Consider the following 27,742-nt stretch of genomic DNA (forward strand, 5'->3'; position numbering starts at 1 on the left):
GTTAAACTTTGCTATATTTGACTTATAGTTTATCTCGTATTCGTTGTTTAATATCCTACCATAGTGTACCCGTGAGTTTAAACACTCTTTTAACTTCTTTTTGTCATATATATAGGGTAAATATGTTTTTATGTTTTGTATATTGGTTTGAGACTTGCAAGTTAACCATTTGTATTAATTCACATTGTCTAGATAATAAACACCATATTGCCGACTTAAAAAAAAACCACCATATTCCTTTTTTAAGCTTATCGGTTTAATTAAGAATTGAACTCATTACAGCGTAAGCGGATATTGTCATCGGTTACAAATTTTAGTATAATAGACTCAAGTGCATAGGAGCATTTAAATGTACTCAAGATTCTTTGTTCAACTTCCTCTCCTCTAATATCCTTCTAATAAAAATAAAGAAAGCTGCATGTTAAATTCTGTGGGTGGTAAACCGGTAATGGTGCACATTGTCATAAAATAAACCTTATGTATGTATCTGCCGTACACAAAACATAAATTATTCTTATTCAAACATGCTGGATGGCGCTTGGTGAGACAAATCTTCCAACCTCTTGAAAAACGTCTTCCAAACCAAGGGAAAAAAAGAGAGAGAATCATGCATCTATACAAGATTGTGAACGTAAGGATTTAGATTTCAATGTAAGCTTGAATTGGTTGAAAGAGATGGATGTGGAATGTATAATTTCACACCACAAGATTCAAAAGTAAGTTCTAAGTGATTTGGTTGCAAAGAATATTTGGTTGGAGAACCAAATAATACTTCCATGATCTTGTTATTTTCTTTGTTACATTGGAAGGCATATCAAACTTTGAATCCGTTATGTCTCCTAACGAATTGTCAGTCTTCTCTCACCACTTGAATAATTATCAACTCTCAAGGGTTACCTACATTGTTCTTTATTCCCATACAAACGCAATTACTTGTGTGTTTAGAGTTCATCTAACCAAAATTAAATAAAAATGCATCCAAATCTTCCGAACAAAATATAGCTTAATAGTATTTGAAAAAGTGCTAGCATTTGTTACACCAGTTAACAAAATAAAGGCATGCATGCACGATATAGTAGTACATTCATATCCCACCATTACATTAAGTTACCCCAATCCATGGTCTCGAAGTTGTCTGAGATTCATTGGATAAATTATTTTTGTGTCTCCATCGAGCAATTTTTTGGCGAGTATAAGGTTGGCAGCATCACTTGGATGGTAGGGATCCCAGAAAACATGCATCAACCGATCATTGCAGAGACTGGATTGTGGGCCACATGGAATTATACCTGCGTATTGGCCACCATTTCCACAGCATGCTACACTTGCTGTTGTAAATCCTGCATATATCCATCAAATTAATCAACTTTCACCAAACATCATCTAATGATATCATTAATATTAGAGAAAATTGAAGCATTGACAGAAGTTCTAACGGAGTTGGTTACTCAAAATAACCATGCTTCACATTGTGACACATACCAATACCCATGAATTAATAGTTTAGGGAACTGAAGCTCCAATTGGATCAAATTTCAAGGATCAATGCTCCATCATGATATTAAGACATTATTTATCAATTAATTAAACGAACAGCAGGCTATTAATGTCCCTTTATTGTTGTGAGAATTTTTTTTAGTGTGACTGGTATACGGAATGGTATATCACGTGTTACTATACAAATGATAGGATATGTGTGTTAAAAAGTTAATAATTTAAAAAATAAAATTTCCCACCACTTATATATAGAAACATGTAGTATACCATTCGTATTCCGGTCACAATGAAAATTTTCTTATTCTTGTATAGCGTTTCAACTAATATCAAAGAAACCAAGATTTATATTCCTGCAGTTCTTCAAACATTAATATCAAGTTCAGGCCCTCTGATGCAAAAGTCTGCAGAATGATCCTGCAGGTGAATATTAATGCATGACAATTATATAGCTAAATGGTAGGGCAAAAATTCTACTAAGCTTCGGGATATCTTATATACATGGATTTTTAGCTGATACGTCTTGGTCATTAGATCTTTGATTAGTCAAAAACCTTGATGTATAAAATACCCGGAGCTTCGGGATATCATATCATGTCAACCATATGTGCTGGTGAAGACTCAGTCTAACAATAAAACATTTTCATGGAAGTTATTGATTAAAATACTACATTTGAAATTAGTTTTGATTTTCTTCTCGGCACACTCAAAATTATATATGTGTATGTACGCGATAATAGTAATTTGGGCTTACCATATTTTTCATAATTCGTAATGACGTCCATCACTAGATCATACACGTTTGCATAAACAAATGTTGAACCTGGAAGGTTCTCATTCAGTTCAGCAACCAAGCCCTTCAACCGGCCATTGTACTGAAGAGCTAGCTTATTTGGCAACTCCACACACTGGTCTGGATTCAGTTGATTTATGGTCTTTTGGTATGGTATGCAGCCAATAGGTCCAATACTTCCAATCACAAATTTTCGAGCATCCAATTGATAAAGTCTCTGCACAAAGCAATTAGTCAATAACCGTGATTAAGAACCCAATTAATCAAGAAAAATAGTAGTGGATTAACTTAAATATGCATGCACAGATGCAGGTTAGGTAACAAAAGTGTGACTGCCTGTTTACACCAGATTCGAATATCTCTTCCGGTAAATTATAGTAGGTTAGAATATCCCGTAAAATAAAAGATAAAAAATAAAATATAACTTTAAATATAACTATATATACGTACAGTAAGTTGGACTCTGAAGTGAGAGATCAAATCATCAATAAAAGCATCTGGGCTCTGAGAAATTCTTGTTCCAATGGAGAGGACTGGTAGGAGATAATTGTTCAAAAAGTCATTGGCCCCAACTGTGATTGAAAAAATGGATCTTTTCATAATGTACTCCTTTGCCTGTGATGGGCCCAATACCTTGCCAATCTGCTTCCTTGTCTGGTTGAAAAAATCGACTTGGATATCCATTCCCACCCTATTAATCTGCAAATATTTATGAATAAATCGTTTGTATTTTAGATAAAACATCTCTTAAGTAAGTACATATGATTAAACTTTAAAAAAAAAAAAAAAAAGCAAATCCACAGAGGAATGTGAGCTAGCTAATTACAAATATTCTTCCTGTTGCATTCAAAATCCCTGCTCCTCCTGATGCATAATTCACCCCAACCAATAGGGCTTTTCCTGTGGCATTTGGTGACAAATATGGGAGTGCATAGTTTGGTTGCCCCAATTCTTCTCCTGCATAAACAAAATAACACACCCAAAGTTAAAAACTATTTCACAACGTTGGAAAATGTCATCGCTCGATAACTTCCTTTTCCACCAAGTGATTGCTTAGTATCTCAAGTTTATATCATCTTCTACACTCGATAAAAAATAATACATCATGTTATACACCCCTTTTTTCTCATGCGATGAACAAGATAGAAACAGAAGAGTATACAACATCAGATATGTAAATTTTTCTGGTACGCACGCGAGACTGGATTATATTGGGGAAGAAGTTATTACCAACTATATCACCAATGGTTCTACCATTGGTAAACCTTCCGGTAGGTTTTCCTCCAGATGCTTTAAAATCGATCCCGTTTGGAACCATATTCGCCTTGGACAACGTTGGTAAATAATTATTGTTTCCAGCATCAACCAGAGAATCGCCAAAAATAAAAGAAGCTCCTAACCCTTGACCTTGATCAGCAGCATTTCCTAAATAACTCTGATTAAAAACGAGCAAAAGAACAAACCCTACGCAGGCCGCAGTGCAAGAATTATACCCCATGGCCATGCAGTTTCACAGAGTTGATGATAAGAAAACAAAAGTTCTAAAAACTATGTATATATGCAGCAGCTTCTTGTTCACGAGAGAAGCTAAAGGAAGCCATTTGTGAAAACTTGTACGATTTAGTTTGTTTTAAATTTCCAGCCGCTGCTGCATTTGGTGTGACCTTTTTTTAAAAGATAAAGTCCTGCCAGTCTATGAACACGTATTTTGATGAGGGTAGTTGATCAACATTGGTGGGATTTTCTCAACGCGTTCAGAACTTTTTGGGTTGCTTCTGCAGCCATGCAAATGATGACTCACTCACGTCACACGCGAGCATTTTATAGGTTTTGTTTGGTAGGAGCTGAACTATTATTGCTATTTAATTTATAGATTTAATTATCCATCCGCATGCACTGAGTCACTATGTCAGACTGTAAACCAGATTTGATTAATCTATATATTGGAAAATTTAGACCCAAAACCTGCCTATTGACCCAAGAAAAAAAGAAGAACCCAAACCTACCTCTATCATCACTCACCTTCAGTCCTATGGTCATCATACATCTAATTATCTGTCATGTATTTCAATTAATTTTAGTTAATTTTTACATTAAATATTATTTTTTTAATTTTGAAAAAAATTAATCAAAATTAAGTGAAATAACACGTGACAAATAATTTAATGTATAATAAACATATACCAAAATTTATTGTGATGAACAAAAATATTCCCACTACGTAATTATATAGAAGTTGTTTCGATAATGTTCTGTCCAAGTTGTTCACGATGGTGTTCTGTCCAATAAAATTTGGGAGAGATGGCTGACAATTGACAACATTTCTAATTTCGAGAACAAAATTGAACTTTCTTTTATTTTTGCGTCAGAAAAGTAATTGCCCAAGGAAACTCAGCGGCACTTAACAAAAGCCCAAATGAAAAACGAAAACAAAAAGCTGCCAATACCAAAACAAAAATTTTAATCTGAATTTACCCTCCATAACTTAGGGCCTTTTGTCCCGAAAAGATGGTGGATTTTTTTTTTATTTTTTATTTTTTATAATGCAGACTCAAATGTAAGATTTATTTTGAGTTCTGAGTCTTTGCGTTAGAGAAGAAAATCTTAAACTCAAAATCTAATATTGTAACCAAAATTTGGGTCTCTTTTTTCCTTAAAACCCATAAATAATTTTAAGTCTCATGTGCATTAAAGATACCTTGCCTTATATTTGGACTCAAATTTGAGTCATCGCATTGGAAATGCTCTTATTTTTTTTTTTTTAAATAACAAAAATCTTGTTAATATGTCGTTTAGTACTACGGTCTAATAATATTCCTCTTCACTTGTAAGTGAGAGGCTTTAAGTTTGGTTCTCGCCAAAGACGAATTTGAATCAAATTATTGCTAACCCATTATGAGGCTAAGCTCACTCCCTCTCCCTTAGCATAGATAATATCGTTTGTTAAAAAAAAAAAAAACTTGTTAATACAACATAATATATCAGGTAATATGTACAATGAAATAAAATCATTAATTAACATAACGAGTAGCTCAATAAAGTGCGTGTGTAGGATTTATCTTAGCCTATTAAAAAAGCCAAGTAAAGTGTAGTGCTATGGTAGCAACCATATATTGGCATGCGATGCGATCAGGAACTCAAACCTCATAGTTGAAACTTTAAGACCTTGAATCCAAGATTCGAGAATCGAGATCCATCCATACTACCAAGGGATTCCCGTGGTTTCAGAATCTAAGATTCAACAGTTGTTAGATGTTACATGTTCAAGTGAGCACATTAAATTGTGGATTTATTAATTTTTTCAAAAGTTGCTATTTGGACTCTAAAAGGTCATTATACGCTCCTTATTAGTGCTAAAAAAAATAAAAGAGAGCTCACCAAAAAAGAAAAATAAAAGAAAGAAGTACACGATGACTTTTCAGATAAAAGCATCAATTCCTCATTTAGGTACAAATCAAACCAAATGTAGATGGGAAATGAAAAATGTAAGGACCGGATTGATACACGCTTTAGTTTTCAATTTTCAATTTTTATCATTAAAAAATATGAAAATGGAAAACTTGTTTGGTAACTATTTAGCTTTCAAATGAAAAAAAATATTATTGTTTGGTATTAAACTTGGAAACGAAACTTCTCTTGGAGTCAAAATATGAATTAAGGTAAAAAAACAAAAGTGCATGTTACAAAGAGTTTATAGCATTATGACGGATGAAGCTCGAATTAGGTCATCGACCGGTAATAAGAGTCGAGAAATCAAGTCTAGTAACAAAACTTAATTAGTTATCTAAAACTTATTACTAACCGATTTTCATTTTTTGGTAACCAATTCAAGTTTTAAATAACATTAAATATTAAAAATTAACAACGAAATTTGAAAACAAAAAGATAATCAAATTAGTCATATAATCCCCATTAACCAGTAAAGAAGGTGAGATTTCACGTGCAAAAAAATGGAAATAGAAAAATATAAATCCCGGGCTTCCCCCCTCAAATGGAAATTGAAAAGTTGCGTCCCCCGAGTCTCTCTCCCTTGTTGCAAATCGGGGAAAATCCACAATTCGGGCTCAAAATTCGACCGTTGGAAGCGCAGGATTCAAATCACCCACTGCCACTTAGAGTCCAAGAGAGAGATATAAATTCAAATCACCCACACCCACACCCACAGAGCCTCGTCAGATTCCGAGAGAGAGACAGACAGAGTTCACAATGCCAACTCTAGGAAAGAAGACCGTTGCCCTGGAATCCTCAGCAAACCCTAACCCTAGAAGCAACAATGAGCACCTCCAAACCCCCAAGTCTTTGTACGAGCAGTCCAGAGAAGATCGAATCAGAGAAAACCGCGAAAGAATGCAAAAGCTCGGCATCGTTGACATCTCTCTTCAGCTCAAATCAAACATTCACTCGAAGAGATCAACAGCAAAGAGCTACTCCAACCGCTGTACGACGCCGTCTGGGCCCCCTTCCATTCGGACGCTAGGACCCACTCGTCGTTCTTCTAGGTAATATTTCCATACCCCCTCTGTTAATTTCTTGGATTATAAACGTTTGTCCTTAGAAATTAGAACATTTAAACAAATGGTCGCTGAATATGGTGTATTTTAGACTGTTTCTGGCCTTGAATGTTTGATGGGTTTTCAAATTTTAACAAATTACACACATTTTTGCTTTAACAAATGAATCTTTAATCGATCGGGCTTGTGATTCTGGTGGGTTTGAAGCTGTTTCTGATTGTGAATGCTTTTTAGTACTTGATTTTGGAGAGTGTGGTCAGTTACTTTTGCTCCAAACTTTTACTGGAGGTAATTTGTTTTGCTTTCTCTGTGATTTGGTTTATGGGTTTAGATTGAAGAATGCTACACCAGTGAGCTACGCGGAGGTGCATGTGTTGAAGAAGGATGAGGCTTCGTACATGAAGGGTATTATGCTGGAGGAGGGTGAAAGGCCGGAGATTTACACGGAGGAGCATGAGAAGCTGTTAGGCAACACTGATAAGACCTGGACTCTGTTTGTGGATGGTTATGGAAAAGATGGAAAACGGATTTATGACCCGGTTAGAGGAAAGACTTGCCATCAATGCAGGTATACCCTTTGCTTCCAAAATTTAGCCTTGTGTAAAATTGAATGCCCTTTAAAGTCGGAGAAAATGATAACCTTAGGACAAAATAAATAGAGAGAGGGAAATAAGTCTTTTGGATATATAAAAGATGATTAATTAGAGTCGAGGACAAGGTTTTATGAATATGGAATATTATAGTGACAGTACTAATGAACGCCGTCCATCCTCATCAATTTCGGTATCATTTTTTGCTATATGTTGTGTCTTGGAAAGTGTTGTCATATAGTTCTTTCTGGATTAGTGCCCTTTGGCTTAATATATTTGCACGGATTGAATTTCTTTTTTTAACAGGCAGAAAACTCTGGGTCATCATACTCAATGTAACCAATGCAACAGGATCCAAGGACAGTTTTGTGGCGATTGTTTGTACATGAGGTAAACTGTATAGTCTTAAAAGTGTCTTCTCTGCCATACCATCTACTATCACTCTCTCAGTTTGATACCACTGCGTTGTAAACATTAGGCACATTGTTTGTGATGTTGCAAAGCGGTTAATAACCGTAGACTCCTAGAATGCTCCTCTGGGGCACTTGCTTTGATTGTCAAACTTTACAACCTGCTTATTTTGACAACCAGGGTTCCCTCTTGTGCTGTCCCTAATTTGAGGTTGATATGTAGACTCCATTTTTTTCCTTTTATGTGAATTGTGACATGCTGACCTCAGCGATGCTTGTCTTACAAATGTTATATCAATTTCCTTGCATTTTATGGGAATGGAACAAGCTGGGTGGAGCTTAGGCTGTAGTGGCATGATTGAATTATAGCAAATTTTTTATTTTGTCAACTATACATAGAGAAGTTCCTTATAATACTAAGATTGCAGACTGTCGAATTCCAATGAAGGTCAATTTTAAATGTTCTAGTTTTGGTGATTAATATATTGCTTGGTCATTCCTCACAAAGCCCCAAAAGGAAAGGAAAATAGTGGCTGGTTAACAAAATTTCGTCAGTTGAACTTCACACGTCTCGTAAGGTTTGCCTCACATATGTTGTACACGGTTGGCTTGTATGAATTATCCTTTATGCTTCGTAAGAAGGCTACCTACCCTCCTTTTGTAGTGGTTGACGCATATGTATTAAAGTGTTAATCCAATGTTCATATTTATCTATTGGGAGCAGATATGGGGAACATGTAATTGAAGCCAATCAGAATCCAGATTGGATTTGCCCTGTCTGCCGTGGAATCTGCAACTGTAGTTTTTGTCGGACGAAAAAAGGGTGGCCTCCTACTGGCATCCTCTACAAGAAGGTTCCTTTCAAAACCATGGCACATTTATTTTTTTTATTTCTCTCTTTTGTCCCCTGGCGTTTATTGGAGCTAAGATTTATTTTGTCTTCCAGATATCGCAACTAGGTTTCAAATCAGTTGCACACTATCTCATTCACACCCAACGGGGACAGACAAATTCAGGAGAAAATCTGGAAACCACCAATCCAGTTTCTGCAAAGAGGTCATTGCAATTCCCAGATGTAGATGCATCATGTGAAGAAATTGTCAAGGACGACAATGATATTGGAGCAATAAAACCTCTAGTTGGGCAAGAAAGAGATGACGAGTTTAAGAGTGAGAAGGAGAATGAAATCAAGAGTAGCACAAATCTAGATATTAACAACCAAACTTCTGCAGAGAGGGTATTGTCCTTTTCAGATATGGTACAACAGTCTGAAAATTTTGGATCGTCTGAGGTCGACCACAAGGTTGGTGACCACCTTGGATTGTCAAAGCTTCAATCTGAGAGTGGCAGAGATGATCGTCAAGGTGAGAAAGAGAATACAATGCCTTTGATGGATACGAAACTTGGTGATAGCAGTAATGCATTGGAAACTAGCTCAAAGTCTAAAATGAAGCCTGCTCTGGATATTGAACCAAGCACTGATAGTATTGGTGGAAGACTAAGGCAGAGGCGCAGGAAAGGAAACGAGCTTAGTGATGATGAATTACAAGAGGCAAAAGTGGAAATTCTAGATAGCAGTCCTGCATTGGGCCCAAGGTCAAAGCTCAAGAAGAAACATGTTCTTGCTGAACCAAGTCCAGACAGCATTGGTGGAAGATTGAGGCAGAGGCGTAAGGTCAACGCGTAAGGGCCGCAGCCATGATGTTCAAAACTAGCAATTACGACATTTTGTGGATGCAAACACTCTTGGTGTCAGTCTAGGTAGCTGAGAGAGTATTGCGAGACTCTAATCCGTATGATTTGTTTCGGCAAGGATTGAGTCGGGTATTTTGGTTAGTGTGACAGAAATGCGTGTGTTGCAAGAAACCATGTTTTTGTGCATGTTAGTGACAGTGGTTTCCAACTTTTGAATTCTGTAAGACCTGTTTTGTTATGACATTTGAGACAGTTTTAATTTAATGAGCTCCATTCACCACATAGTGGCAATTGTTACTTTGCTTCTCTTATTTATCGAATTACATGATATTTACGATACTGATATGAAAATTTATGCTAATTCTAAATAGTAATTAAAAATTCAGTTTGACACGTAAAAAGCCCGTTTTCTATTAATAGTGGGCCATTATTTTTATAGACTAGATGCCATACAATAAGGTTTGGTCCTATTTATGGGGATTCTATAAAAATTTCATTCGAAAAAGAGAAAGTTTGAAAGAATTGGTTTTTTTTTTTTTGGAGATTGGATGTAGTTACTAATTCATGATCTAGCATGTACAGAATGAAAACTTCTCTCGATTCTAAGAGAATTTTTATGAACGCCTTTCATTTGCTTCTCTTCGATGGAAGTTTTATTTTCTAATATTGTATCATAATTTTTGGCATAATTCTTTTTTTGATGATCGACTCAATCTCTAATAAAAAAGATATACCTTGGTTATATTTCATCTCTTCAACAACTTTAGTAATGAGTATAATTACCTTATTGTTTCGATGGAGAAGAACCTACTATTAGCTTGGCTTTTCATTGACAACCCATTATTAAGAAGATGATCTCATTTCCACTAGAGAGATTCTACTGTGTACTCAGGAGTACCTTCTCTCTCTTCATCGTTCTCATTAAGTGGTCACGTTTTGAAAAGAGATAAATAAAGGGAATATACTTCCAATTACACTCAAAATTTTGACTTTCTTCTAGCTTTTTGCCCTCTCTGCATCTAGTCAAGTTGGGCACAATAGGTTCTAAGTAGACCATGGAGTTGAGCCTTGCTGGCTTTAGAAAGCACTTTAATGCTACAAAGCTCAACAGGAAAAAGTCAAATGCTTATCAAGTGGAAAAGTGGAATGTAGATGTAATTATCAGCTTCATTGGATACTAAGCCAACTTTAGGCAAAATTAATCTTTCCACATGATAGATATCTAACTCCACGTGATTGGTTTAAGCATGAATTTCCATTTGGGGGCTATTGGTTCCCATTTCAACAATGTCATCTTGCTCTCAAAATATGTACATATCTAAAGGATTGGAAAAAAACCACTACGAGCTGATCCAATGGTTGGAGATAAATTTTAAGCTCGTATTCCACTTGGCAAGTCCTGAATTCGACTCTTGACGCTCATGCATCACATGATGGTGCCTAGAGGGAGGCTGAAATGCTTATGTGAGCCTTCTTGGCCCCCGAAAGGCGGAAGGGTGGACTGTCTTGATGAAGCTACTTGTTGGTCCTTTTTTTTTCAAATTAAAAAAAATCAAGGATCCAAAAAAAAAAAAAAAAAACTTGGTATGGTGCTTAATTACTTTTTTAAAGTGCAATTGTCATTTTGATTTTCCTAATACAAGCCTAAATTGAATTTTCGGAATTTAAAATATACAAAGCACTTAACCAAAAGCTCTAACTAGCCATCGGTTAGTTTATGACAATGTATTCGATACCTTACATATAAGTTTGAATATCCCTCTTATATAAATTAAAGAAGAAGAGAGGAAAATAAGCTTTTAATGCACAAGTACAAGAACATTGAAGCAAGACATGAAGAGAATCCAATACCTAAAAAAGGGATGAGGGGTTGAAAATATCCCACGTAAATATACATGCAAAAGCATTCATATGAAAAAAAGAAAAGGCGATCACCCTTTTTACTCATTACTTGCAAGTAAAGATCCTAGCTAATCCCACTTTTGGCAAAGTTGGTGTTCTTGTGCTTTGAGGCACATCATTCTGCATTTACTTAGTTGGGCATTATCTAAAGCACTTTAATCCTTTCTTCTTTTTGTAGGAAGCGTGCAGAAAAACATTGAGGCTTAGATATTCGAGCAATATGGTAATATTTGGTACGTAGTTTCTTGACAAATGACAACTATCAGTGTTAATGAGAAATATTTTAGGGAAGTAAATTGTTAAAAACTAGATACTTAACAAGTATTAATAATGTTAGATACGATAATAGGCTAACATAATAATTATTAAAGTCCAATGATATTTTTTTTCATAGTTAAACGACTTATTTTTTAAATATAGCAGTAACTTATTTTTAAAGAGCTCTTATTTATTGTTTACTTGATTGACGATCATGTCCTATTCATAGAGAATTCGATGTAGTCCTCCCTCGTGATTTGACAAGGCATTTTTTTGTTAATCATAAAGCTAGTTGGTTAACCATGCATTATGAATGTAATCGTATTCTTAGGCTGGCATCAGTATAATAATTGATGTTCCAAATTGTCATATAAAAGTCATGAAAAACCATCAAATTCCAACCATGTCAAAGATTGTACCTTGATTTGAAGCCTAAATAACGGTCCTTTTTGTATTTTGTAATTTTGGGTCAAATTTAAAATTTTGAAATATAGTGAGACTTATTGCCTGTTACACTCACGATGGTGTATATAATTGTCCTTGTGTATGTATGAATAACGCATGCTTTGGATGGATTTACATTTAATCAAAGAATTTTGATTGTAGCTTGAAAGTATCGAGTGTTTTTTATGAGTAGACAAGTTATGTGGTAAATGTTTTTAGATGTTTTAATAGGTGTGGGCTAGTTACTCAGTGCTACGGTCTGGTGATATTCATTTTCACTTATAAGTGAGGGGTCTTAAGTTCAAATCTCGTAGATGACGAATTTGATACCAAATTAGGTTGCCCATTGTATGGCTTAGCCGAACTCTCCATCCCTCTAGTGTAAAAATATCGATATACTAAAAAAAAAGGAGTGGACTACAACGCTGATGTGTAATACTTGTAGAATTTACTACTATAATAATATTAAAATGTTATTTTGTTTTATCAAAAGAAATTCCATTAAAAATAGTCAAAACGTATATATGATCGACTGGTTAAACATGCCTCTTAGAATAATTCAAGAGACTACACATGTCAAAATAACATCACTACCCTACAATTACAAGCACATAAAATTGTAGTATAATTCTTCAATCGTGGAGGACCCTTAATCCTAAACCCTATACCTAGTCACAAGGACTAAAAATTGTAAACCTGAGAACTAGCATAGAGGCTCCACAAGGAAAATACCTTGCTAACGTTTGCTGATCTTCTAATCGTTGGCAAAGAAACCTTGTTATGAGTCTCGTCCAACAAATGTCGAGTTTCCTACTTATAATATATTGTCGAGCGCACAAACCACAAACACCATCACCTCTATCTGAACAACAATCACCACTCTAGAATTTGAGATTAAATAAAATACGATTGAAACCACGAAAGCTATAGGTTGCGCTTGTGAGATGATCTTGCATTTTGTTTATTTACATCACACATATATTTGTTTCAAGCTTAAATGTAACATCCTACATCGTCCAGGGGAGTGGATCTTGTAAGCCTTATATGTATATTCCCATCTCGACCTAGCACGAGGCCTTTTGGGAGCTCATTGGCTTTGGGTTCTATCGGAACTCCGAAGTTAACCGAGTTCGGGCGAGAGCACTCCCATGATGGGTGATCCACTGGGAAGTTCTCGTGTGAGTTCGCAGAAACAAAACCGTGATGGCGTGGTCGGGGCCCCAAGCGAACAATATCGTATTACGGTGGTGGAGCGGGCCCGGGATGTGACAATTTATTGTTAGATCTCACATCACCCAGGGGAGTGATCTTTATATATATATATTCCCATCCCTACCTAGCACAAGGCATTTTGGGAGCTCACTGACTTTGGGTTCCATCGGAACTCCGAAGTTAAGCTAGTAGCGCGCGAGAGCAATCCCATGATGGGTGACCCACTGTGAAGTTCTCGTGTGAGTTCCCAGAAACAAAATCGTGAGGGCGTGGTCAGGGCCCAAAGGGGACAATATCGTGCTACGGCGGAGTCCAGCCTGGAATGTGACAATTTGGTATCAGAGCCTAACCTTGACCGTGGTGTGCCGATGAGGACGTTGGGCCCCTAAAGGGGTGGATTGTTAGATCCCACATCGCCCAAGGGAGTAATCCTTATACATGTATATTCCTATCCCTACTTAGCACGAGACCTTTTGGGAGCTCATTGGCTTCGGGTTCCATCAGAACTCTGAAGTTAAGCGAGTAACGCGCGAGAGCAATCCCATGATGGGTGACCCACTAGGAAGTTCTCGTGTGAGTTCCCAGAAACAAAACCGTGAAGGCGTTGTCAGGACCCAAAGTAAACAATATCGTGCTACGACGGAGTCCAGCCCAAGATGTAGTGGAGCTTGGGCCGGGATGTGACATAAAGCTTGTTATTAATCACTTTTAACCTCGAAGCTACACCTGCCCAAACACACTACAAGTTGAAATGTATAACATTTTTTTTAAAGGAAAACTAATGAAAGGGTTTGAAAACTTTGAGTTTTAACGATAAGGACAAAATAAAGAGTAAATTGAATAGTACCAGGATTGACTTTTTAGTGTAAAAATGTGGTTTTTCGTTAAAGTGAACAGTACCACGGACTTTTTGTTAAAACTCCCCCTTTTTTCTTTTGACTTTTTGTTTTTTTCATTAACTTTGGTTTATAGTCAAGGACAAGGATTGTCTGCCCTCTCACTTTTGGTGCCCTCCCGTGGCCTCCTGTTTTGTGTGGTCACGGTTAAGCCACGTCAACATTTTATATTGTTTTTTTTATAGAGATAATAAGACAAAAATAAATAGTAATATAAAATGTTGACGTGGCTTAACCGTGACCACACAAACAGAAGGGCACGAGAGGCCACCGGAAGTAGAAGGGCAGACAATTCTTATCCTATAGTCAATATAATCAGTCCACAGTTGAAAAAGTAAACTAGAATATCGCAAATTGGGTCTTGTGTAGCGAGGCACGTTCTAGAGCTCTGTGCACCATGTCCATGACTCTCTGCTATTGAGGAGAGGGGAATCCAACGGAGCTGTACGCGTATCAATTGTCTCGTTTCATTTGTGTGTGTGCTTTCAGCTTTGCTAGAAAACTAGGATGCTATATATTTCTATCATCATCCAAATGTTAAGATTTCAAATCGGGTCATTGTATGTATTTTATAACAAAAGATCATGGCGCAATTAGAAGTGGAACCATTTAATTAAACTGTAATTTATTCTAAAAAGTTTCTGATGTATGGCTCTATTCTCCAACACTAAACACCTTCCACACGGGCCACTACGACTTACACGAGTATAGTTTTTCTTAAATAGAATTTTGGTTGTTTGATTTTGATTTTGCACTGTCTTTTGTAACAGTTTGAGTTTAATAACTGTAAGAATCGTGTTAATAAGAATCAAATTTATGTAAATTTGATTCAAATTTAAGAGAATCAAACTCAAAATTTCCGACTGCTGTGAAACACTTTGAGCTTTTTATTCTATTTTTATTTATTTTTCTCTCAACAACAATGCCAATACTAATAATAATGCAGAACACCATTGCAATGCATGAGAAACATGTAAATGATTATTTATAGATGAAATTTGATCTATAATTCTGACATGATCCCATTAAGGGATGCAAAAATGAATTCCACCTATTAAGAATCCCATCGAGATCGAGTCCAAACAAAAGTTTTTTCATTCATGTTGCGTCGTGCATTCATGTTTTGAAGAAAGTTTTACCTCATCGATATCCTGCATCTTGGAAACGATCATAAATTAAAACCTAATAAAAACTCCTTTAAAAGGCATCCATTATTTTTGAACAAACATTCTTCTTTTCAACTTTCATGGGGTGTATACTGTATGTAATGAAATACTTACTATTTGCTTGCAAGAAATCATTCATTTTTACAAATAAATTATAATTAAACATGTATACACAATTTTCTCTTGTGTTTTTAATGACTCAATTTTATACATGCATCAAATTGTGATAAAACTAATATGAAAGAATGATTCATTGTTTGTCTGGTCATCCTGCCAAGTCACCTCGTGTTATTGAAGTTTTATGGAAACCACCTTCTTTAGATTGGGTCAAGGTGAATACCGATGGTGCAGCTCATGGATCACCGGGATTGGCTGGTAGTGACGGTATCTTTCGTGATCATTTTGGTTCATGTGTAGGGTGTTTTGCTACTTCTTTAGGGGTGGCTACCTCTTTTGAAACTGAATTGCATGCTGTAATTCATGCGGTAAACTTAGCTTAGGAGAAGGGTTGGCATTCCCTTTGGATTGAGAATGATTCATCATTGGCTGTTCTTTTCATTTCTACTTCTAATAATCGTGTTCCCTGGCGTTTGAGGGTTCTTTTGTTGAATTGTTGAGCGTTGCTCTCTTCTATGTGCATAAGAGTTACACATATTTTTTGTGAAGGGAATCAGGTGGCTGACTGTTTGGCAAATTTTGGAGTGGACTATCCTGGGGTTTATTGGTGAGACTCTTGTCCTCCTTGTGTTATTGCTGTGTATCATCATAATCTTTCTCTTCGCCCCAATTTGGCCTAGTTCCTGCTTGTATTACTTTTCTATTTTTCCTTCATATTATTAATAAAATCTAGTAGAGAGGACACAGGCGGAGGGTTTCTGGGTACAACGGTCCTTTCTCATTTGGGAGAGGGTTGGTGCCTCGCACACGATTATTAACGAAGAGTTAATTTTACCTAATCCGTCTCTACAAATAAAATAAAAAAATGATGCGAGCCGTGTTCTTAAATATATATCAAAGTTATTTGTTGGCATATCGATATTGAATATTTATTCATACCAAATCTTTAGAAGATATGGATGCCATACAATAATTTACAACATAATATAAGATATGATTTGAATACCAAGAAATTAAGTTATTCTAAGCATATGATACTAATTTTTTTTTTCATCAAGAATCATTTCTAGATGTGCATTGAGTTTAAACCCAATATGTTAAAGAAAATAAAAGTCTTTTACGTATTCATGATGGATAACAAGGATAAGATATATGTTGAAATAAAATAAAATAAATCACACACACACACACTCCTTAATCAAATTACAAAGCAACAAATTAAGTGTTTTCATTACTTTTTTAATTAAAAAATAGTGTTGAATCACCTGATGTAGAAAAAAAACCGCAAGTTTTTAATCGTTAATCATAGTGGGGTTAACATTCAAGAAACACTAAACAAAGGAAACCAAGGCCAACTTAAAAACTCTTTGACATCTTTGTTTGTCTTTTTGGTATTAAGAGTTGACTAATTAAGATGTTAGATGTCATTTTATGGTAGTGGACCAATATGCCTAATTATTTAACTTATGTTTTTCTATTTGTTTTCATGAGAATATGCTTATTTAACTTGCTGAAAAAGAGAGCAAGTGGACAATTTGCAGCTGCTTGATTTGCTAATTGTATTTTATAAGATTTTGCAGTACTATTAATTATTTGTGAAACTTATCTGAACATATAGCTTGAAGAAAGCAATTTTACACCAAAGTGAGAGAAGAATCTTGTTGTATTCAAGATACCATCAAAGATTTTATATGATATGTTTTGGGAATGCTTAATAAACGTAGAAGTTTTCTTTTGATTTTGGAGATTAATAAGTGTTTTTATTAGAGAAGATACGACATTAATTTGTTTAAATAGAATATGTACAACAATGAGGATGGGGTATAAACGTCACTTCGTTATTTGAGTTCTTCAGTACATGTAGCTCAGTTCTTAAGGGTGAATCACTTAAATCTTGTTGTCAAAGTTTTTATTGTCTTTACCCTTAGCCCACCAAGGGCCGACCGGAGTGGCCTTTATTAATTAATCTCCTAAATTTGAGCATTAACATAGCAGTTAGGGCAATGTTTGCAACCTTCTCATTAAGATCTTATTCTATTTTATATATTTTTTTTTAATGACATATTTGTCGATTTGCCCTCTGAATTTGTATGGAGATGCCAATTTTCCCCCTGAACTTTAATTTTAGCCAATTACCTCCTGAACTTTTCTAATTAGTCAATTTCACCCTCGAACTTTAATTTTAACCGATTACTCTCTGAACATTTATAAATAGCCAATTTCCCCCTTAATTCTAGATTTTAAAATTTTCCATCCATTTTGATCACTCGAACAACACATGACAATAGTATGGGGTGAATAATGAAAAATTGGATGGATGAAAATTGGAAGAAATTTTTTAAAATCTAACACTAGGAAGGGAATTTGGCTATTTATAAAATTTTAGGGAGGGGGGTAATTGACTAAAATTAAAGTTCAGAAGGAAAATTGATTAATTACAAAAATTTAGAGGGATAATTGGCTAAAGTTAGAATTTATAGAAGAAATTGGTAGTTTTATACAAATTGGAGAGGTAAACCAATAAATATTTTTTAATTTTTTTTATCATATAATGTTGCAAAATAATCTGAATCATCCATTTTTAAAGCGGATCTCTGAAAAAAGTAACCAAATCCAAAATAATCTCATCATATTGCAAGAATATGTTGTTGGCAAAAAGTCATTTAAGATTGGAATAAAATAGGGGTGGGGAGCTGTGTGAAATCCATTCGAGCTGCCTAGTTGGACAGAAATCAGCTTTAGCCAACTGATCATTTGACTTTTCACCATTGACCACTAGGGAAAAGTGGCTCCAAAGGGTCCCACCGCCAACAATTCCAAAACTAAAACCTGACTGTTAATTATCAGGGACAGATTGATTGATTAAAAATTGGAAAGCAAAATGCATAAACAAGTTACAACACACCAGTTGGCATAGGATTTGTGAAAGTCAATGTCCTTTTCTCTCTGTTTGTTAGCCAGGGATTAGTGTGGGAAGAAGATTGTAGAGACTCAGAGAGAGAGTTGTAGAGAGAGAGAGAGAGAAAGAGAGGCCATTGGTGGTTGCCAAATAATCAACACACGAATATGATTTGGTTTTGCCAAGAATCTGAGTGAATGAGAGCATTTGGTGTAGAGGTGGTGGTGGGCTTGCTTTCCCATTAACTGTGCTGCTGCACTGGCAGTTGAAGTTTGGTGGTGTTTTTTGAGCTGGAAGGAGTTGCTTCACTCAGCCACCAGCTTCCTTTCAAATGGGGGTTTTCCGATCTCTGTAAAGATACCACCTTTCTGAAAATTCAACCCAAATCTCAAAAAATAAAGATTTGGGTTTTCTTAGTCTCCCCCAAATCTCAATTCCCAAAAGAGGAATTAGGGTTTCATGCATTTTTCACTATGGAAGCCCTTATCCTACTGCGCTGCTCTGTTCATGGACAGGAAGAGCAGCGCCAGCGGGAAGAAAAACGGGTCGGATTCGGACTCCGACGCCAAGAGAAACCCGTCAATTCTCCGGAAAATTCAAGAAAACAAGCTCAGAGAGGCTCTGGAGGAAGCTTCAGAAGATGGGTTCCTCTTCAAATCTCAGGACATGGAGTCTGAGGCCATTGCCAACCAGGACGAGGGGATTGGAAGGTCCAGATCGCTCGCCAGGCTCCATGCTCAGCGGGAGTTTCTCTGTGCCACTGCCCTTGCTGCTGACCGGATTTTTGAGTCCGAAGACGCCATCCCTGACCTCCATGAAGCATTCACGAAGTTCCTCACCATGTACTCGAATTACCAGTCTTCGGAGAAGATCGATCAGCTGAGGGTAGAGGAGTATGCACATTTGTCTCCAAAGGTATGCCTTGATTACTGCGGTTTCGGGCTTTTTTCGTACCTTCAGACACTGCACTATTGGGATTCTTCAACATTTAGCTTGTCTGAGATAACTGCTAATTTGAATAATCACGCACTTTATGGCGGTGCTGAGAAAGGCTCTGTGGAACATGATATAAAAACTAGGATTATGGATTATTTAAACATTCCTGAGAGTGAATATGGTCTTGTTTTTACTGTGAGTAGAGGTTCTGCATTTAAATTGTTGGCCGAATCGTACCCTTTTCATACGAACAAGAAATTGTTGACGATGTTCGATTATGAGAGCCAGTCTGTTAATTGGATGGCTCAGAGTGCTAGAGAGAAAGGTGCGAAGGTTCACAGTGCTTGGTTTAAGTGGCCAACATTGAAACTCTGCACCACTGATTTGAGAAAGGAGATTTCGATTAAGAAGAGGAGGAAGAAGGATTCTGCGGCCGGGCTTTTTGTGTTTCCGGTACAGTCTAGGGTTACTGGGGCCAAGTATTCTTACCAGTGGATGGCACTGGCTCAGCAGAACAATTGGCATGTCTTGCTTGATGCAGGGTCGTTGGGTCCAAAGGACATGGATTCACTTGGACTGTCCCTTTTCCGGCCTGATTTTATCATCACATCGTTTTACAAGGTTTTTGGGTTTGATCCAACTGGATTTGGATGTCTTCTGATTAAGAAATCAGTAGTCGGATGCCTTCAAAATCAGTCAGGGTCAACTGGGTCTGGAATGGTGAAGATTACCCCTGAATACCCATTATATCTTAGTGATTCGATAGATGGTCTGGAGAAATTGGCCGGAACTGAGGATGATGAAGTAGCTGAAAATGGTGAGCTAACCACTGAAACTCAGCAGGGAAAGCCGATGCCTGCTTTCTCTGGAGCATACACATCTTCTCAGGTGAGGGATGTATTTGAGACTGAGATGGAGCATGATAACAGCTCTGACAGGGATGGGACGAGCGCCTTATTTGAAGAAGCTGAGAGTGTCTCAGCGGGGGAGGTTATGAAGAGCCCAATCTTCAGTGAAGACGATTCATCTGACAATTCGTATTGGATTGATTTGGGTCAGAGCCCAATGGGTTCCGACCATTCTGGTCAGATTAACAAACATAAGATTGCCTCGCCTCTGCCTCCATTTTGGTTTTCTGGCCGGAAGAATCGTAAGCAAGTTTCCCCAAAACCTACTTCTAGGCTGTATGGCAGCCCCATATTTGATGATAAAAAGGTAAACTCAGGGCTACATGATGACTGTCATGTGTTATCATTTGACGCCGCTGTCCTATCAATTTCTCAGGAGCTGGACTCTGTCAAGGAGGTCAATGAAGAACAATTTGCAGAAGCAGGTCCCACTTCACGAAATGGTAAAGGGGCTTCTGATCAGTGTAATGGAGAGATCCAAGAAGAATGCAGAACCACTGAACCCTTGTCCAATGGGTCACTGTTGAATTCTGGCACAAATGGATTTTGTCACGAAAATTCAACTTCCACTTCTCAGCATCAGAACCTAGAAAATGGATCAACCGTTGAAAGTTGCAGAGAGATTAGAGGTTGCACCATAAGAAGAGAAACTGAAGGTGAGTTTAGGTTGTTAGGGAGAAGGGAGGGGAGTAAATTTGGAAATGGTAGGTTTTTTGGATTGGAAGAGAATGAGCAACCAAGCCGGGGGAGAAGGGTGTCCTTTAGCACTGAAAAAGGCCATGTAAGCCATAATCTTGAAACAGGAGAAATTTCTGTGACTAGTCTGGAGGCTGAAGATTCCGCTAGTGATGAGGAATATGGTGATGGGCAAGACTGGGACAGGAGGGAACCCGAGATAATATGTCGGCATCTTGATCATGTCAATACGTTAGGTCTCAATAAAACCACCTCCCGGCTTCGATTTTTGGTCAATTGGCTTGTGACCTCTTTGCTACAGCTAAGATTGCCTGGATCAGATGGAGACAAAAGAACAAATCTTGTTCACATCTATGGCCCAAAAATAAAATACGAAAGGGGAGCTGCTGTAGCTTTCAATGTGAAAGACCGGAATAGAGGGCTGATCAGTCCAGAAGTTGTACAGAAACTGGCTGAAAAAGAAGGAATCGCGCTTGGCATTGGTTTCCTCAGTCACATACGAATCATGGATGGTCCAAGACAGAAAGATGGAGTTTTGAATCGTCAAGATACTACCCTTTGCAGGCCAATGGAGAAGGGCAGAAATGGTAGAAAAAGCGAGTTCGTACGGCTTGAGGTTGTTACAGCTTCTTTGGGATTCCTAACCAACTTTGAGGATGTTTACAAGTTATGGGCTTTTGTAGCAAATTTTCTTAATCCAACCTTTATCAGAGATGGTGGGCTGTCAACTGTCGATGAAGAATCTGAGACGAAATCTGTTGCATCTGTCAATGATATTGTTCAAAGTTGAGAAAGAAAATGACCTATTTTACATTGAAACTTATTGGTTACCACTGTCTGATCATCCGAGCAGATGACTTCCATGCCGAAGGGATGGAATGGCCTTAGTTCCTGACTTTTCTGTGTGGTAGCATTCTTTTGTTCTTCCACAAATAGCTCATCGATGCAGGTAGATGAATTTGTTAACCTCTGTATTCTCCCCTTTTGCCCTATAGTTTTTTTTATTGCAGACTTATTTTACTTTGTTTGCTATTTTCTGCTAGAAAGAAAGGGTTGTTGTAGAGTTGGTTTAGCAGACTTATTTTACTTGGAATTGTTCCCATTACTCACTCTGCTCTTGTACAATTCATGGTATAATTGACTTGTTGCAAAAGAAGATTCATGGGTTTTGCACTCTTTCTTTTTAGCATTCTTCTTCTGAAGATGTGTCATAAGTTTCACCCTAGGGACTTGGAAATCCGGCAAACCGAGCTCGCTAATGACGGTTTGGTTTGGTCCGATTGTCACCGGTGTTTTTCTGTAATCAAATTGAACCGAAACCGACGATGGCGTCCGTGGTTGAGGGGTAAATAGATTTGAAGCTTGTCATCACTGACAACAATTACTGCTTTTATTTTATCTGTGCAAGGCTTTAGGGACAATCGAAATGATCAATTTACGAATCCAACAGCTGAAACTGATTAAAATAAAATATCAACCAAGCATTAATCACATCTCCGTTAAATGTCGATCATTTGAACAATTGAGATTTAAAATCTCATTATTTCGGCGAGTCCTTGGTTTTAAATCAAATATCAACTAAACATTGATGACATAACGATCAAATTAATGATCATTTCGACCAGTACTTGTAAAGAACCAAAGCAATGACAGCTAACCAGCTAATAGCATATCCCACATTAAGGTATCCTTACGTGGGGAGAGGAAGTAGGTACTTGGGGAAGACCGAACTTCTAAGGGAAACTTTCCCAGGGTGGGTGATGACAGTGATCAGTTGACAAATTTGATCCCACTGAATTTGTAGTTGCCAACTAAACTATTATATCATGATAGTGCCGGTCAAAATCACCATCACAATTTGAAAAAAAAAATATATATATATATATATATGCCCGTGTGTAAAATATATAGAGGGCAATGATACCTTTATCTTACCTTCGATTTCATTAATAAATGTAGAGATAACAACTATGAGCACAAAAGTTGAAAGCAACTTGTGCCATACATTATATAACACATAGATTGGTTATATCACGTGACTGTTACAAACCACACTATAGTTTCTCGGGGATGCTCTTCTGGCTTGATTCCACAGGTTGCTTTAGCATAACGAACTAAATTAGGTCATACCAATTTCGTATGAAGACCTTGTGAGTGACACTTGTTTCCAGCATCTAGACTCTCGGTTGCTGATCAGCAGATTCACTACGGACAGGGAAAGCGAAATAGGATCTATGATTCCATCACCTTTATAAGAAATGCAGACTCCAGTGCCGACTCCTTGCACTGGAGGTACCTGTTTTCCTCCACTATATCGGTTGTTAAATTAAGCAGTACCGGACGATTTGGGTCATAAATTGTAAGTTCACGAACCCGTGCGATCCATTTTGCAGATTCCCAAACTCCAAATCTGAAACATGCCACTTTCTGACTTGTGAAAATCCTAAACAGTTGAAAAGTGAAAATAACAAAGGGTAGATGAAAAATTACCGTGTATTGAAAGATGAGGAGATCATGACAGCTGGATAAAGAACATCCTTCTGGATGTTGTCATAAGGAGAATAGTCACGTATAGCATGAAAATCATCAATGTCCCCAGGGTATCCAAACTCTTCATAGTCAGCAGCTGTAAGCGGTAAAATGGGAGCGAGAAGAGTGTTTGTTGCGTCTAAAAATGGAACCTGAAGCACAGAGGAAATGAATTAATTTATAAAGATAATAAGAAGAAATTCAGCATGACTATGTATTTATTTACTATAAAAATAAAGAATGAAATGCCTCCTTACAGACATATGCTTGCAAAATGTCAGTTCCCAATGTATTAGTTTCCCTCAATTACCAATGATCTTTCAATAATCAAATTACAATTGTCAAGAGAATATCATGACAATCTCTTCATGCTGAGAAGCAAAACAAAACTAGACCCCGAATTAGAAACAACTAAGTTTATTTAACCAAAGCAAACCACACTAAAACCGTACAAAAAGAACTAATGGGTAACCTAATAGACAATTAAAATTAAAAGCGGAAGACGATCCATGTTTACCTTCAAAATTGCAGCCTTAAATAAATATGGGGATTGATTGATGGCTGAAGCAACGACGAGTCCTCCAGCACTATGACCCCAACCAGCAAGCTTGTCTTCATGGACAATTTCTTTGTCAACAAGGAATTTGGCACAGGAGATGTAATCTTTGATGGAATTCATCTTCTTTGTACACCTTCCATCATGGTGCCACTTCTTACCTCCACCTCCTCCGCCTCTGGGAATATTATCCAAACATGGTTAGTAGGCAATCACAAGGCTATTAGGAAGGAAAAATAATGTGACTTTCGCAGTGCATCAGATGCAAACTACAACCCTACCTCCACAGAAAAATTTTAGTTAAAAATCTACCAAGTTTATTCGGTATGACTGAAACTAAGCCTGGAGTAACTTAGAAATGGTATTCAACACAAACCAGACCTAACGTCAGCATACGCGATGGTCCAACCACGATCAAGAAGGCTTTTCAACTCACTCCGCCACCGCTTGTCCAGAAGCTCACTGTAAGCTCCATGGACATGAAGCAATCCAGGGTTCTGATCCTCTTTCTTGTTTTTACGGGAGTATACAACAGTCAATGGAACAAAAACTCCATCATAAGAAGATACATTATACTGTTCACAAGCATAAAACTCAGAAAGATCATTCCACAACTGAGCATCATCAGAGTTGGCATCAATTATAAAATTCAAAGGTTTTGAATTTATGGTCTCCTCGTTGATGCTTTCTATGGAAGTTGTTCCATACAAAACCCGTGTTCTTTCATGAAGGATATTCTGCTGTTGAACGATATTCCACTTTCCATTTGACAGGTCATAATCAACCACAGCATCGGGCATCTGCGAAAGTTAAGAAGATTGGGTTCATAATTTGGACTTTGGACATGGAACACAAATGGATAGATGATTCCAAACACATGTGCACAATGGTAATGAAACCTCATACTCTCCTTTTGGTGCTACCCAGAGTGGTACAAATTCAGTAACCATAAAACAGAATGATGTCTATTGTGCTTAATAAACCTAACCTGAAAAGTGAAAACCTTGAACTTCAAATACATTGCAAATTCTAAACCAAACCAGGTAGACAATCAAAATTTTGAGATTAGTTGTTTGGCATAAGGATTAATTTACAGAACCCATTCAAAAAAGGGAGCTCAAATTACAGTCTTGACATTTTAACAACTTCGTTTCTATGATGGAAACACATTATGAAAGCATAAATCTATGGAAGAATCCTGCCAGTCTTTAGAAGTGATCATTGTAACTCACGTACCACTGGCGATGTTATTGTAAAGCGCATCACTGATGAATGATAATCATAATTTGGTCCAGGTGATATTTGCGAAACATATTTTGGAAGGGGCAGGAATTGGGGGTGAAGCTCTTTTAGATGCACTGCCCCCTGATACAGCATGAGGTGAAAAAAATGAGAATAATAATAGTCAAGAGCATATTTCAAATTCTTTCACATTGAAATTATTGTTAACAATGCATGATGCAGTTGACCTACCTTCCCAGCAGGCAAAGGTAAAGTGACTGAACAAAGTTTAAACTTTCGCCCTTCCCTTAAAATAACTACTAAGTGTGTATGGCTGAAATCAAGATCCTCAAAAACCCAGTCCTTGTCATTGGCGAATACATTCTGCGGTAAATAAGAAAGTAAATTATTGCCTGGGTTTAACTATCCACATTAAACGAGAAATATCACTCAGATAAAACAGATAATCGAACTGAAATGCTCATACTCGATGCTGGAAAAAAAAAAGCTACTAAACAAAATGTCATGTTAATAACAAAGAGAACTGCTATAGGGCATATCACAAGGAAATAATCACAAACATTCAAAAGCAGAAAACTTTGAAATAGAAAAACGAAAGATTGATTTAAAAAATAATAATAATAATAATGTAAAGTTAAACCACAGACCTCCCATATTCTTGGACTTGAAGAAGAATCTAGAGGACTACGAAGAAGATAATGGTAATCAGTTGACTGGCCCTCTTTTGAAGCATCAGTAAACAGATAAAGATATCCTTGATGATGCTCAAGTATGCCATGGGCTATACCTTCACACTCCCAAACCAAGTTCATCCCGGACAATGGATCAGCTGCATTTATCAAAAACACCTAAAAAGAGGTCACAATTACTAATTACTATATCACTTGAACTAAAATTGATGCTTTAGCCTATAACCAATACAAAGTCATCTTCAAAACAGTACCTTGGAAGACGTGGTGGAGAAAGTATGCACTGTCACAAACTGGAAATTTTTAGTATGTCGGATGTTAACATAAACATTTTCATTTGGTTCTTCCAGAATCAAAACATCATCATCGGTTGATCCAATCGTGCTACAATATATCCTGATTGATCGAAAAGGCTAGAATTACCAACATTTTCACTCCGGTACAACAAAATAGCACACATAAATAGTAGAAATTCGCAAATTACTGACCTATAAGGCCGCTTGTTTTCATCAGTGACAACATAAAGCAATGCCTGCCCGTCTTTGGCCCAAGCCAAATTTGAAACACGCTCTGCTTTCGGCTTACTACACAATGCACCAGAATTCAAATTCCTAACAGATAATCTAAACAAGTCACTCTCCTTATCATACATTGTGTAAGCTATAAATCGATGATCCGGCGATACTTCCGATAACTCTTCGTAAGCATAACCTACACAAAATTCAACTCAAACTCAATTTCCAAACAAAAAAAAAAAAAAAAAAAAAAATCCAGCTTTTAACAAAAATTAGTAAAAGATTAGCAATTTACCCCCATATCTTTGTGATTCCTGATTGTAATCAATGAGCTTCTGCTCGATCCTTTTTCCCGAAGTGAAATCGAATCCGGAAGACGGCGATTTGTGTGAAATGAACTCGTCGTTTAAACTCGCTAGTCTCCGGCAGAGCACCGGAAATTGCTTCCCCTCCTCCACGCGCCGGTAGTACAACCTGCAAACGTCTGATTCTCAAGCCGGAAACCCAGAAAATGGACGAAATTGAGGTGATAATTACCGTTCATACCAGGGGCCCCAGCGAAGGGGAGGGGTGGAGAGGTCGGAGGCGATGCGAGAGGCCATCTCGGACTGGAGCTTGCTCTGGAGGCGGTCGGTGCCGGACATGACGGCCTCCGTGTACTTCTCCTCTTGCTCCATGTACATATCCAGGTGCCGCATCGCCACCTTGTCGTTGAGCTTCGACATCCAGTTGTACGGGTCCTCCCACGTGTGGTCGTGGAAGGTGAAGCTCTCGGGCTTCTGCGGCGGCCGTGGCGGTCTCGGTTGCGCTGAGGGGGTCGGTGCAGGCTTCTGGGCCTTGTGGTGGGCCCACCGCAGACGGCGGAAATGGTGGCGGAGGGGTTTTAGGAGGTGGCGCATGTCGGTGGTATGTTGTTGGTGGGTTTACGCTCGGGGTTTTATGTGAAGCCAAATTACAAAAATGGGTCTTGTAGTTTGAGTGTTTGACCATGGGTCTAATGTGCGTTCCGATTTTATAACCTTTGGGCGAAAATGTGGGAGAATTAAACGCGAGTTTGGCCGGTAGATTGATGGATTGCTCTGGTGTCCCGCGGTTAGCGTCTTCTTTATCCAATTTTGTTTTTAAACTCTCTGTTTTCTATATAAATTGGATTCCTGTTTTCTACGCATAAGCCATGAATTGGTAATTATGTTAAAGTTGAGGGTCCATTACTTTAAGGGGGCGTTTGTTTGGCCTCACTAAGTGGGACTGGACTGGACTGGACTGGATTAAGTATTTAGTGTA

General features: G+C 37.4%; 4 protein-coding genes across 5 annotated transcripts; 2 read left to right on the forward strand and 2 right to left on the reverse strand.

Annotated features, from left to right (window-relative positions):
* Positions 1 to 985: 985 nt before the first annotated feature.
* Positions 986 to 3,854, reverse strand: LOC137719202 (GDSL esterase/lipase At2g23540). Its single transcript, XM_068458406.2, has 5 exons — positions 3,518 to 3,854; positions 3,114 to 3,244; positions 2,738 to 2,986; positions 2,249 to 2,504; positions 986 to 1,340 (listed from the first exon to the last, which is right to left on the reverse strand). The coding sequence occupies exons 1-5, from the start codon at positions 3,789 to 3,791 to the stop codon at positions 1,108 to 1,110; spliced, it is 1,143 nt and encodes a 380-aa protein (XP_068314507.2). The 5' UTR covers positions 3,792 to 3,854; the 3' UTR covers positions 986 to 1,107.
* A 2,426-nt stretch (positions 3,855 to 6,280) lies between these two features.
* On the forward strand, positions 6,281 to 9,775 carry LOC137719802 (uncharacterized). Its single transcript, XM_068458822.2, has 5 exons — positions 6,281 to 6,786; positions 7,130 to 7,366; positions 7,695 to 7,778; positions 8,523 to 8,652; positions 8,745 to 9,775. The coding sequence occupies exons 1-5, from the start codon at positions 6,494 to 6,496 to the stop codon at positions 9,483 to 9,485; spliced, it is 1,485 nt and encodes a 494-aa protein (XP_068314923.2). The 5' UTR covers positions 6,281 to 6,493; the 3' UTR covers positions 9,486 to 9,775.
* An 8,445-nt stretch (positions 9,776 to 18,220) lies between these two features.
* On the forward strand, positions 18,221 to 22,080 carry LOC137740613 (uncharacterized). Its single transcript, XM_068480454.2, has one exon. It carries the CDS (start codon positions 18,847 to 18,849, stop codon positions 21,715 to 21,717), a length of 2,871 nt encoding a protein of 956 aa, XP_068336555.2. The 5' UTR covers positions 18,221 to 18,846; the 3' UTR covers positions 21,718 to 22,080.
* Positions 22,081 to 22,835: 755 nt separating this feature from the next.
* On the reverse strand, positions 22,836 to 27,470 carry LOC137748521 (uncharacterized). 2 transcript variants are annotated; one of them, XM_068488696.2, is made up of 11 exons: positions 27,005 to 27,470; positions 26,754 to 26,932; positions 26,432 to 26,654; positions 26,198 to 26,339; positions 25,902 to 26,102; positions 25,486 to 25,617; positions 25,249 to 25,377; positions 24,394 to 24,812; positions 23,974 to 24,190; positions 23,418 to 23,608; positions 22,836 to 23,354 (listed from the first exon to the last, which is right to left on the reverse strand). In XM_068488696.2, exons 1-11 carry the CDS (start codon positions 27,355 to 27,357, stop codon positions 23,249 to 23,251), a joined length of 2,292 nt encoding a protein of 763 aa, XP_068344797.2. In that variant the 5' UTR covers positions 27,358 to 27,470; the 3' UTR covers positions 22,836 to 23,248. The 2 variants fall into 2 exon arrangements, with proteins under 2 accessions (XP_068344797.2, XP_068344790.2); XM_068488689.2 differs by having other exon boundaries at positions 22,836 to 23,337; positions 27,005 to 27,469.
* Between the last annotated feature and the right edge of the window lie 272 nt (positions 27,471 to 27,742).

This window comes from Pyrus communis, chromosome 15 (genome assembly GCF_041283825.1).
Source record: "Pyrus communis isolate YQ-2024b chromosome 15, ASM4128382v1, whole genome shotgun sequence".
NCBI classification, from domain to species: domain Eukaryota; kingdom Viridiplantae; phylum Streptophyta; class Magnoliopsida; order Rosales; family Rosaceae; genus Pyrus; species Pyrus communis.

What these genes read in the sequence shown, in the direction of transcription:
- LOC137719202 (XM_068458406.2), bottom strand. Translation starts at nt 3,791, where the DNA reads ATGGCCATGGGGTATAATTCTTGCACTGCGGCCTGCGTAGGGTTTGTT. An exon ending in AACCATTGGTGATATAGTTG is followed by an intron (nt 3,245 to 3,517) that starts GTAATAACTTCT and finishes TTGTTTATGCAG; the next exon opens with GAGAAGAATTGGGGCAACCA. An exon ending in ACTTCAGAGTCCAACTTACT is followed by an intron (nt 2,505 to 2,737) that starts GTACGTATATAT and finishes TGCTTTGTGCAG; the next exon opens with AGACTTTATCAATTGGATGC.
- LOC137719802 (XM_068458822.2), top strand. Translation starts at nt 6,494, where the DNA reads ATGCCAACTCTAGGAAAGAAGACCGTTGCCCTGGAATCCTCAGCAAAC. An exon ending in CCCACTCGTCGTTCTTCTAG is followed by an intron (nt 6,787 to 7,129) that starts GTAATATTTCCA and finishes TTATGGGTTTAG; the next exon opens with ATTGAAGAATGCTACACCAG. An exon ending in CTGGCATCCTCTACAAGAAG is followed by an intron (nt 8,653 to 8,744) that starts GTTCCTTTCAAA and finishes TTTGTCTTCCAG; the next exon opens with ATATCGCAACTAGGTTTCAA.
- LOC137740613 (XM_068480454.2), top strand. Translation starts at nt 18,847, where the DNA reads ATGCATTTTTCACTATGGAAGCCCTTATCCTACTGCGCTGCTCTGTTC.
- LOC137748521 (XM_068488689.2), bottom strand. Translation starts at nt 27,357, where the DNA reads ATGCGCCACCTCCTAAAACCCCTCCGCCACCATTTCCGCCGTCTGCGG. An exon ending in GGAATCACAAAGATATGGGG is followed by an intron (nt 26,655 to 26,753) that starts GTAAATTGCTAA and finishes AATTTTGTGTAG; the next exon opens with GTTATGCTTACGAAGAGTTA. An exon ending in GAAAACAAGCGGCCTTATAG is followed by an intron (nt 26,340 to 26,431) that starts GTCAGTAATTTG and finishes TCGATCAATCAG; the next exon opens with GATATATTGTAGCACGATTG.